Source organism: Danio rerio, chromosome 13, assembly GCF_052040795.2.
Source record: "Danio rerio strain M-AB ecotype USA chromosome 13, GRCz13ab, whole genome shotgun sequence".
Classification (NCBI taxonomy): Eukaryota; Metazoa; Chordata; class Actinopteri; order Cypriniformes; family Danionidae; genus Danio; species Danio rerio.
Window position 1 is genome coordinate 8,464,110 of NC_141033.1, and position 12,726 is coordinate 8,476,835.

General features: G+C 35.8%; 1 protein-coding gene across 50 annotated transcripts in view; it reads left to right on the plus strand.

The window, feature by feature from the left end:
* col13a1 (collagen, type XIII, alpha 1) overlaps positions 1 to 12,726 on the plus strand; it is a 199,905-nt gene that overhangs the window by 166,505 nt on the left and 20,674 nt on the right. For 30 of the 50 annotated variants that reach the window (XM_087278866.1, XM_087278888.1, XM_087278856.1 and 27 more), the window contains 3 exons: positions 2,349 to 2,402; positions 2,504 to 2,539; positions 7,429 to 7,515. In XM_087278866.1, the coding sequence (XP_087134992.1) occupies positions 2,349 to 2,402; positions 2,504 to 2,539; positions 7,429 to 7,515 (177 nt within the window). Of the gene's footprint in view, positions 1 to 2,348; positions 2,403 to 2,503; positions 2,540 to 7,428; positions 7,516 to 8,050; positions 8,129 to 12,726 lie in introns of all 50 variants that reach the window. The other 20 variants (XM_087278861.1, XM_087278878.1, XM_087278897.1 and 17 more) reach the window with 1 other exon arrangement.

A 12,726-nucleotide genomic window follows, 5' to 3' on the forward strand; every position in this document is an offset into this window, starting at 1 on the left:
GACGTGTAGCGCAAACTCTGTGATTGGACAGCTTGGTAGCGCTGACGAGTCTGGGCGGGACCGAGAGCCACGCGAATGGCGCGACCTGATGGAGCGATTGTTTACAAGTGTGGAGTCTTGTGAAGGAGCTCCAGATGGATAGTTTTGTTTTGTGTTTACCTCATAGTTAAAGTTGTTGCAAGTCCGCCAGTTTCTGCCTCAAAATGAGCGAGTTTGAGCCACTTACACACTCAAGAAGTGTTCAGGAAAAGCACAACACCAGTGATGAAACTCGACACATAGAAACAATTACACCTCACTGCCAACTAGCTTTTCGGAAGTGTTAATGCAGACCAACAGAGACACCGCGCAAAAGTATAAATGCACAGCTACGCGCATTGCATGCCCCGTGGGTTAAGCCGGTCACTTGACGCAGAAATATAAACCAAGCTTTATCATACACCCGGCGCAATAAGGTGCAAGATGTGTTTGGCGCAATTTGTTGTTATTTTCAGACCAGCGCAACCCTAATTTTCAAATTTTGCACCACATTGTTTAAATAGCAAATCTATTCGCGTCACTTTGTGAATTCATGGTTGTTCTGGTCTAAAAAGGAGGTGTGTTAAGGCGCACTGTTGGCACGTTGCTATTTTGAAGAACTGAAATGCACCACTGACCAACTAAAAGCTGGTCTAAAGTTTAGCGCAGAGCACATTAGTTATGGGCCTATGTAGGTCCAAAACACATTACGTAATACACACAGGATGTACAGCAACACACAAATATATTCACATATGAAAAAAAAATAAAGAATTAAAACGTTACAAAGGTTATTATTTTCTACATAAATATAAAAACCACTACCTTCATGCCTTCTTCGTGTCTGAGGGCTTTTTTAGTTTATTTATGACAATTAGCATTTGTATAAAGTTATTATTATTAGCAGTATTATTATAGGCATATTTATATTTGTTTGAATAAAAACAAGTTTAGATTTGTCCACCTGTCAGGTTTTTGAGATGTATGCATCACCATATGGGGCATAATAATAGGATGTGTGTTTGGATATAAAAAATTTTGACCACACTTCATTATTATTGTTCATTTATTTATTTGCTGGAAGTTAGAACTGAATTTAGTTTTGAAAACAAATCTTTGCTTTTAACTAAATTAAACATGTAGGCTAATGGATGTCTTTAATGGAGTGTGTGCAACACCGTTTCCTTATTCACAAAAGAAGTGAAGGTCTGTTTAGATGTTTTCTCGCTAGTTAAGTGTTCAGTTTTTCCACTTACAAAATCCGTCATGTAAATAGCAAATGCGCCATGGTGCAACGCAACTGACTCTTAAAGGGAATGTGAGATGAGACTCTGATTGGTTTAATGCACGTTATTCTCAAAACACACCCAAGAATTTATTAAGAGAATAACCCTGTTAGACCATGCGCCAGGGTGCAGAGCGTATTTTTCTGTCCTTAAAATGACAAAAGTGGGTTTGGACACACCCTTCATGTTTTTGCAACTTGCGCTTTAGACTTTGCGTCTAGATCGTTAAAAAAGAACCCTTCATGTTTCAGTCCAAATTACTTCAAATACTCAAAAAAGATTTCAACACTGCAGGGCAAGCTTTTCTTACCTATTTTTTTATTTCAACTGGTCTCTACTTCAAATATCTTGAAATTCTTAAATCAAAAACATTTTCTAGATGAGGAAAAAAGTACACATTTTAATAACCTTATTTTTTAATAACTTATTTTTTGTTTCCACATTATGAGAAATCCTTTGTACCTGCTTCAGTGGGTTTATTTAACAACAGTCTATCTTAATTAACATTATAAATTTTGTAACTGCTGCATTTTGTATTGTTTTCATTGCTTGTTTTTATGGAATGTCTGCAGAAATATGGTGATGCTCATAAAAAAAATTTCCTGTCAAGGACAATAAAGTTTATTACTACTACTACTGCTTATTTTCAGAAATTATATGTCAACATTAACTAGAAAAGACTTCTTGATTTAAGATTTTTTAGATACTAGAACTATAAACAAGACCAAAAAAATCTAAGACATTTTTTTTTTTTTGCTGTGAAAGCACTTTATTGGAGCTTTAAAGTACATCACAATTAGCTTGCATCATTGCTTAGATGATACATAATGCTACGACATCATCAGTTGTTGAATTCAAAGATATTTAAAGCACACCAAGAGGATATTTAATGCACACCAAGTGAAAAGTAGCTCTCTAAAAGGTCAGAACTTAACAGTCTGTTTTCAACCAATCAAAATGACATATTCCTTGATAGTACAATAATAGATATTAATTCTGATGTAATACATTGAATTAAAATGCAAGCCTTTTTCATTTTTGCAGGGGGAAAAGGGTGATATGGGAGTAGCAGGACCAATTGGGCCTCAAGGCATCCCTGTAAGTGCTGTATCAGACCACATGTTACCATTTCAAAAACTTTCCAAGAGTATTCAAATGAATAATAGACCATCAATAATACCTCTTCCCAATTCATTCAGGGTTTAGTAGGACCACCGGGATTAAAAGGAATCAAGGTAAGTTGTGATTTTTTTCTAGTTTGTTTGTAGATGTTATTGTGACTTTAAGGTACAATAACCTAAGTCCACTTTCTTAAAATAAAGGAATGGACTATATTTCTAAACCAGCATGAGTCTGCCAAACAGTTTATTATAAAATACATGTGGTTATATAATTTGTTCTTAAGGATTATGATATAGTATCATTGATTGTAAAGATTGTTTTATGTTCATAAGACATGCAGAAACATGCTGGGTATAAGAAATGAGAATGGCTACTGCTCATTGCAAAATTTGCACATGTACAGTGGGTCTAAAAGTCTGTAAAAATAAAATTACATAAAATAAATGATTAAACCTGGAAATAAGTCAACCCAAGATCATTCTGGAAACGTAGCCCCGCAGACGTTTCTGGAGACCGCGATTTACGTGGCCGGAGGTACGTAAAGGCCGCATTTAGTTTTTTTCGAGGAACGCTGCGGGGCGGTGTGGCGCCACTCCGCCCCACCTCTTCGCGCTCGCTGGCCGACGGCTCGCCTCCGAGTGGAGGGCTTTCCCGATGCAATCAGTTTGTCCGCTTAGCTCACAGCGTTGCGTCGGCGGAGCGGAGGCCCCGGAGGAGGAGCCGGCCGCGGTGGACGACGACCTGGATCGAGTCCGGGGAACAGCGGGTTCCGGAAATCAGGTAAGACGAAAAACGGAATCCGAAAAATAAGGGCGAGAACGCGGCGGGATCCGAAAACGCGGTCGAAATCGAAGACGAGGGCTTTTGCTTTTTTTTTTTTTCTGGACGGCTTTTGCGAACCGTCGCTCGGGTTTAGGGAAGGAGGAGGAGGAGGGGGAAGAGGAGGGCGGCCGAGTCGGCCAATCCGGCAGCTTTTCGCGCGAGAACGGTGCGGGCGCAAACGGCGCGGGCGCAAACGGCACAGCGGCCTCTCGCAGATCCATGAAAACAAAAACCCCACGAATACGTACCTCCCAGGACGTAAATCGCGGTCCGCAGAAACGTCCGCGAGGCTACGTTTCCACAATGAGCCCGGGTTGAAATAAGTTCAATAAGTCTGAAAACATTAAAAGAGAAATGGTATTACGTTGAGTTCAAATTGTTTGAGCTGAATGACCCATCAGATTAGTGTTCATTTATTAAATTGATCATTTTATGTGCAGTGGAGATGAAAATTATAGAACAATTTATAAACACTTGTTTTATTAGTAATAATGTCATCCCCATTAGTTAAAATGTGAAGGGATTTAAGTTGTTGCTCTACTATGCTAATAGAATAGTGTTTTAGGTGAACAAAAATAAGTAAACATTGATCGTAGTAGAAAGATTACACAATGGTTAACAATTGGCCATTAAGTATCTCTGGAATACCTTGTATTCTCAAACATTTATCTTTCATGGACGATAAACGATCATACATTTTGGCTACCTTGAATGAGTTAGTGACAGTGTAAAGATGCAATATTTTACGTAATGACCAACTTCTCTTGCGATGGCTGAAAGTGTCATCCCTTTTGCTTTCATCTGGATAACTTGCTCTGTGAGCATTTCAGTCACTTAAGATTGTGTACCACTACCTTCATTTCAATTGTACCACATAAGATTTAAGACTTTTCCTTAAGAAACATTAAATGTACCACAGTGTAGCTTTTTTGTGAGAGTTTACCTTGAAATTAAAGAAATTATTATGTTCTCTAATTTGAATGTTTAAGAAAAAAAAAAACCTGTCGAAATAGTCTTTTAGATGTCACTGTATATGTTTATTGGTCATGAATGCTTATTTTTGTTATATTCTTGTATTAGAACAGTTTATTTGTCAATTTTAGCTTTTTGTTATTATTTTTAATGCTAAGACTATTAAACACAAATGATGTTTGCATGAATAATGTAAAAACATGAAGGCTAAAGTTCAAATGTTTTGTCATTTCCATGAGAAGTACATGTGAATGCCTTGCTTCCCCTATGCTTTCATCCTCCTAGACTGTATGCCTGTTTCCTATTAACACTAATTTCTAAGTTAATGTCTGAATGTCTCCCACCTTGAATGTCAGGACATGTCAGTGCTCCTCCCAGTATCTTCCACTGCTAATTTTACAAACATAACTCTTGTAAAAACCTACAAAAAAAATTACAAATTCTGCCACTGTGCTGATCCTCGTCTCAGGGAAGGTGCTGTGGAGGACTCTTGGGCACGGTGCTGTTTTTACTCTGGTCCTTGTCTTCCTCTCTCTTTTTTTTTCCACAGGTCTTCCTATCCCCTTTTCCTCCCCCTGCACCCTGGCCTGTGTCCGTGGCTCTTTTTGCTGAGTCAGGCCGGGTCGTCCTCTTTGTCCCCCTCTCACTCCCTGGCCTCCTCCTGCTCCTCCTGCATCCTAATGTTATAGTCTGGGTTAATACTCTTCCTCTTCCTCACTTCCTACTTTTTTTGTGCACATCCTTCACTGACCTCCCTACCAACCTGCATTCATTTTCTCCCAATTATCCTTATGCACAGAGTTCCTATTGTTCCATGAAAGCCTCATCTGGATCTATTTTGAAAGGGCACATAACCAAGCAATGTGGGAAACGGCATTATGTCAGTGCGGAGCTCATTTTGACATCCTGATGTGGGTATTTAGGAAAAACACTCCTGCCGGGAGCCAAAAGCTCAGAAACGGTGCTAAAGGAATCCCTATTTGTCAAACAGGATAAGAAAATGAGCTCCGTGTTGAATCATAATGTAATCCACTTTGATTTTTTTCCCCCTTCCTCTATTAAGTGTTAGAATAACAGTCATGATGAGGGCTGTCGGAATGGTAGAACTCTGAATCTTAGCATGGTTAGATCCCAATTTGGAAGACTTATAAAGCTTCAATGTAATAGTTTCATCCAAAGAACCCTTCAACTTTGCGTGCAGACTCAAAGATATATCACAAAACCCTCCGAATGCAAAGCTGGTCTTAATTAGTTTTAAAGACAAGTCGTGTTGATTAAACAGTTTCAGGGCCTCTTCATCATTTATACATTAGCCATTTTTTTCACTCAAGTGTTCTAAATGGAATCAATAGCAGATTGTCTGTTTATTGGCCAACGTTTGATGAAAAGATCGGGGAATAAAATGTATGTCCTTCAGAACTCAAGAAATAATCTGCAGTTAGAATGATTCTACAGCATGATTGCGATAATTTTCATTAATTTCAAGTGCCCTGTGAAGGCATCATTTACGGCATGCTGTTTATGTACAAAAAAAAACAATAATAATAATTATTATTATTTTTGTTATTATTACTATTATTGTTTATGTTATTATTATTTATTATTATTATTGTTGTCATTATTATTTATGTTATTATTATTAGTGTTAATATTATTGTTGTTATTATTGTTATTGCTTTTATTATTGTTGTTGTTGTTGTTATTATTATTGTTAGTATTATTATTGCTATTATTGTTAGTGTTGTTATTATTATTGTTATTGCTGTTATTATATGTTGTTATTATGATTTTAGTGTTATTAGTATTATTATTAATATTATTATTGTTGTTATTATTATTGTTGATGTTATTGTTATTATTATCGTTATTATTATTATTATTATCACTATCATTATCATTATTATTAGTGTTAATATTATTATTGTTCGTGTTATTATTTTTTATTGTTATCGTTATTATTATTATCATTATTATTATTGTTAATGTTAATATTATTATTGTTCGTGTTGTGATTATTATTGTTATTGCTGTTATTATTATTTTTAGTGTTATTATTAATATTGTTGTTATTATTATTTTTAACGTTGTTATTATTGTTATTTCTAATATTATTATTATTGTAATGTCATTATTATTTTTGTTATTGTCATTATTATTGTTAGTGTTGTTGTTGTTATTATAATTGTTGTTATTATTATTGTAAGTGTTAATATTATTGTTAGTGTTGTTATTATTATTGCTATTGCTGTTATTATTATTATTTTTAGTGTTATTATTATTATTAGTGTTATTATTATTATTATTATTGTAATGTCATTATTATTGTTAATGTTATTATTATTATACATTTTTTATTATTATTGAATAATAATATTTAGTGGACATTTTATTTGATTTCATTATTTCATATAGAACTGCTGTTCTGTTGAACTTTCTGCTGAAGAATCCTAAAAAAAAAAGATCAACAAATTGCACAAAAAGAATATTAAAATAAAGTTTAACAGAAGTACATGCTTCTTGAGCACCAGTTTGCCATTTTATAATGATTTCTGAGAGATTATTTAACACTGATGACTGGAGTATTGCCTGCTGACAATTCAGCTTTGTCACTACAGCAATAAAATACATTTTTAATTTCTATAAAAATGTTAACAGTGCATATAAATTTTAATAATAATGTGCGATATTACTGTATTTACTGTCTTATAAAATTAACGCCACATCGAGAATAAAAGCACATATTTTAAACACATTTCTGCTCAAAAATATTAAGTAATTAAGGCAAACAAATATAAAATAATCCAGTGGTTTGCTTGAACTTTTCATAAAGCAAATCTTTAATATTGTTATTTTCTTTTATATTTTTTTAACACTTCATAAATTTACATTGATTGTAATGTAATGTTGTAATCCTGCGATACTTCAGCCATTTAAAAAAACAAAAACACATAGAATAAATAATAAATGAGTAAATAAGTCTGCACACTAACCAAACTGGCTGATCTCCTTTCTCCTTAACCCCTCCACTTACCCTTTTTAAATGATCCCAGTCTTCATGATAGCTCCATTCATAAGCACATCTCCTTTTAGAATGTCTTGTAGAGCAACCAAAATGTCATACAATTATTCTCAGTGATGGTGCTTTGCTTACAAGTACTGCTATAGGAGGACTTGAGTGACTTTTTTTTTTGAATGCACTTGTTTGCAGGGGGAGAGGGGCAAGAAAGGCAACAGGGGGGCCAAAGGGGATAAGGGAGACCAAGGAGCCCCTGGATTAGATGCCCCGTGTCCGTTGGTATGTCTTTCGTTCAACGTGCAGCACTAAGGCAAAAGGAGACTTCTAGAAAGCAGTGTCTCCTTTTGTCTTTGTGTAATAACTAACAAATACCCATGAGAGTTCTGGTCAAAGTCTGTAAATTATATTGGTATGATCCTTATATCCACTTTATTTAAAGTCCTAATGACGATACAGTGTATATTGATAATAGGAGTAATCATATGTCAAACTGTAAACAATCAGTAAAGTGTTTTTAAAAGCTTTTGGTAGCAAAAAAAGACTAGCGACCAGAACTCTGAAAGGGATTTTTACTTTTCAGGGTTAAGACTGACAGGAATATGGTACTGCGGGACACAATGGGATGAGTCAGTAGTTCAACAAACTAGCTAGCTTTGTTGTATTAAGTGGCATTTCAACCCTGTGGACACATTGAACCTGTTCCTGTCAGTCACAAGTCCAGTGTGATCTGGACCAATGAGCTGCTGGAACAGAGCGGCCAGTGTGGGGGAGTGGCTAGATGACAGGAAGTTTAAATGACTGATTTCATAAACAGGGTTTCCGAGGCTTGAAAGGGGAGAAAGGTGAACCGGGGCTGCCAGGCCTGGATGGGCTAGATGCCCCATGTGCTGTGGTATGCTGATGTCTATCCCTTTGCTTATTCCGCATGCTTCCTGCTGTTGTACACCTATAATGCTTTTAACCTACTTAAAGCCATTTTTAAATAGAGAACATTTAGTTATAAAATAGCCCTCTTTAAAATACATAGTGTGTTAATAGTTAGTATTATCCATCATTTTTTATTATTAGCCAATTTACTTAATTATAAAAATATTAAATATCCAAGTTCATTTTTACAAATAAATATTTCTATTTGACAGTTTGTTTATTTATTTAGCGTATGTGAAACTAATGAACTATGCACGAAACATTGGCTTTGTTTAGGCTATCAATTTGATTTTTGTGCATATGCGATTAGAATTAGATCATACTTAGCAAGTGCGACTTGCAGAAAAACTGTGATTCATGTTCAAAATCATATTTGAATGATATTGAAACTCCTTTTTTTTTTTGGTCTGACAGCTCATGGGTGAGTTTCCCAAACAATGATGGTGCTTAAAGGGATAGCTTATACCCAAAAATGAAAATATGTTGTCATATTTTTTTTCCCAAACCTTTATGCAGTTATAATTTTGACAGCAAATTTGGATTTGCAGTGCATCTGGAAAGTATTCATAGCGCTTCACTTTTTCCACGTTTTTTTGTTACAGCCCTATTCAAAAATGGATTAAATTCATTTATTTCCTTAAAACTCTACACACAATACCCCATAATGACAATCTAAATTTTTTTTTTTTTAAATTGTTGCAAATTTATTACAAATAAAAAACCTGGCCGAGGCAGTGGCGCAGTAGGTAGTGCTGTCGCCTCACAGCAAGAAGTTCGAACCTCGGCTCAGTTGGCGTTTCTGTGTGGAGTTTGCATGCTCTTCCTGCCTTCGCGTGGGTTTCCTCCGGGTGCTCCGGTTTCCCCCACAGTCCAAAGACATGCGGTACAGGTGAATTGGGTAGGCTAAATTGTCCGTAGTGTATGAGTGTGTGTGTGAATGTGTGTGGGCATCCGCTGCATCCGCTGCGTAAAAACTTGCTGGATAAGTTGGCAGTTCATTCAGCTGTGGCGACCCCGGATTAATAAAGGGACTAAGCCGACAAGAAAAAGAATGAATGAATAAAAAACCTGAAAAATCACATGTACAGAGGTATTCACAGTCTTTTCCGTAAAGCTTTAAATTGAGCTTAGGTACATTCTGTTTCCACTGATCATTCTTGAGATAATGCAGCAGCTTAATTGCAGTTCAGCTGTGGTAAATTCTTTATGGGGTATTGTGTGCAGAATGTTGAGGAAATAAAAGAATTGAATCCATTTTAGAATAAGGCTCTAGCATAAGAAATGGTGGAAAAAGTGAAGCGCTATGAACACTTTCTGGATGCACTGTAGTTTTAATCTTAGTCTTTTGACTAAAATTCCATTTTTTATTTTTATTTTTTGTTATATTTTAGTTTTATGACTCATTAAAGTTTAAGTTGACAAATCTTTCATAAGATTTTAGTTACTAAATATACTCGAGATTTACTTGACTAAAATATATTTGGTTTGATTTAAGTGTAATTTAACTAAAAAATTGTATTCATTTATCTATACAAAATATTCTAACTTAAAATTAAATAAAACTAATTAAAATATGGAATATAGCTTTTCCATTAAAGACTAAAAATTAGATATGCATTGTTTATTTTCATCATAGGTAATTTGTAAAATTTCTGCAATCAATCCACATGTAAAAACAGTAGCCATCTGAAAATCCAGGATGGTGCAATTATTTAGCAAACCCTTTATTTTAACTTGGTAAACTACTAACGTGGCAACAGTCTTTTGAACAGTTTTAACTCAAGCCATTAAATCTTTGAAAGTCCACTTTGCAATGTCAGTGTATAGCAAACTTTACTGTTGTAGTTGGTGTTACAGTACATGTTGCTCAGCTATAGCACTCATTAAATAAGTAATGACATATGACCGACAAATGATAATGTGTTACCTTGTAAAATGTGCACTCAGTCCCATGGCTGTGTCAGCTCACAAAGAGGAATTCTAAAGTTAAGATGACCGTAAAAAATAAAAGTGTGCTTCACTTCAAGGCAGTTTTATTATCTTGATAACTTAATATAATATATTGTATGCGACTCCCTAATAAGCGGAGATTAGAGCACTTCAGTATCATTACATCCTTACAGACGTAAGAAATAGTCACATCACTAAACGACATCCTGTATAAAGCAGTTTTGTGTTACAGGTAAATTGTAAATAGCTGTTGTCATGACAATTGCGGCAGATGCAGACAGCGCGTGATGATTCCCTGGCATGCTGATGTCGCTTTAGATTTGTTGTTTTTATCAACTATTTCCCACCCCATACAGTTTTCGGTCTTTTTGTCTTGACATTAAATGTGAATCTTCTTTTTCCCTCAGCTGTCGTCATTTCATTATAGTTAAATCTGACAGACACCTCGATGGAAGATGATGTAATCACATCCCGCGTCTACCGTGGACCAGTTACTTTTCAAATGTGTGTGTGCGTGTGTCATGCATCACACACCAAGATTAATTCTGATTAGATATTTTCCAAAAAACGTCTCTCAATCACATTCTCGTCTTGTTTTTATTAGTCAACGAAAATGTCAGTTTATTTTTATTATAGTTATTGTCATCATCACTTTTTTATTTAGTTTTCGTCTAGTTTTCGTTGGTAACTAGTTTGTCACAAAAATTTCGAACATTTTCCGGCAACAAAATTAACACTGCCTTTATTAGTTTCCCTCTTCTGTGAAACACAAAACTATCCCTTTAAATAGCATAGTATTTAGAAACTACTTCTACTAGAAGAAACTAACTATTAGTCCGCAGGACAATGTGCGATTCTTTCTGTAAATAAACAACATGGAATGTAAGGATCGTTTAGATATATTTTTTGTTATTTTGTGTTCAAATCAAAGTTTGAGCAGTGGTACTGCAGCTCAGACACACATGTACTCTTCAGAAGCACTAAAGCTGCTTTAATTTACTTATAGTAAATAACATTTTAATATTTTAAGCATAGAGCTGTATAACATGTTAGCTTGCTTATTTTGGTCAAGTTATTGATCCTTATGTCATATGTCATATAAGGACAAATTATGGCTCTATGGCCACTATCAACAGTGTTGCAAAAAGGCATCTTCAGTGTTCAAATTCAAGTCGTTTTTTGATGTTTTTAATGCCAATTTGTGATGTCAATTTAATGTAGTTTTGACATTAATGTACACTCACTGGCCACTTAATTAGGTGCACCTGCCCAACTGCTTGTTAGCGCAAATTTCTAATCAGCCTAGCACATGGCAGCAACTCAAATGCATAGGCATGTAGACATGAGGTGCGTCCCAAATCGCATACTCATGCACTATTCTATGCCATTTTGTAGTATAAATAGTGTAAGTTGTGCATTGACATTGAAAACTAAAAAGATTAAGTGCACTTGAATTACCCAGATGATGCATTTTTAATTCAACAGTTAATATGAAGAGTGGAATGATGGACACTTCACGCACTTAACAGCCACTGCTTTGCTCACGTAGTGGAAGGGGCGGAGCTATCGGGCGCACATGTTGGATTACTTTATTTATTTTGGATTGTGAAAGCAAAATTCTCCTACAAGAGTGATTATAGCGCCTCTTAGATAAATTCATGGCAGGTATTATTTGGTAGTTTGGTCATTTATTTTACCAATTTGGCAACCGACAAACGTAATCAGGGAAACAGTTTGAATTTCCTCTTTGTAAAAAAACAATTAGTGTTCCATTAGGGACGACACTACATTTATACACTATGCTGTTGAGTGTGTAAGTGCATAAGTACATACAGTAGTGCATAAGGGCATAGTCTATAGTGTGCCATTTAGGAAGCAGCTGTGGTCCAGACAACCTGCTGAAGAATGGTGATTTCAGTGACTTTGATCGTGGCGAGGTTGTTGGTGCCAGACTGGCTGGTCTGAGTATTTCAGAAACTGCTGATGTACTGGGGGTTTTACCCACAACCGTCTCTAGGGTTTACAGAGAATGGTCTGTAAAATAAAAAATATCCAGTGAGCGGCACTTCTGTGTGCATAAATGTCTTAATGATGCAAGAGGTCAGAGGAGAATGGCCAGACTAGTTTGAGCTAATAGAAAGACAACAGTAACTCAAATAACTTGTTACAACTGATATGCAGAAAAGCGTCTCTGAACACACAACACATCAAACCTTGAGGCAGATGGGCTACAGCAGCAGAAGACCACACCGGGTGCCGCTCCTGTCAACTAAGAACAGGAAACTGAGGCTACAATTCGCACAGGCTCACCAAAATTGGGCAATAGAAGATTGGAAAAACAATGCCTGGTCTGATGAGTCACGATTTCTGCTGCAACATCTGGATGGTACGGTCAGAGTTTGAGGTTAACAACATGAAAGTATGAATTCATATATTTTCTTGGGATATTTTCTTGGCACACTTTGGGCCCATTAGTACCAATTGAGAATTGTGTCACTGCCTCAGCCTCCCTGAGTATTGTTGCTGACCATGTCCATCCCTTTATGACCACAGTGTACTCATCATCTTGTAGCGGTATTTGGCTAATAAAGTGGGTTGGGCGCCAGGGGTTGA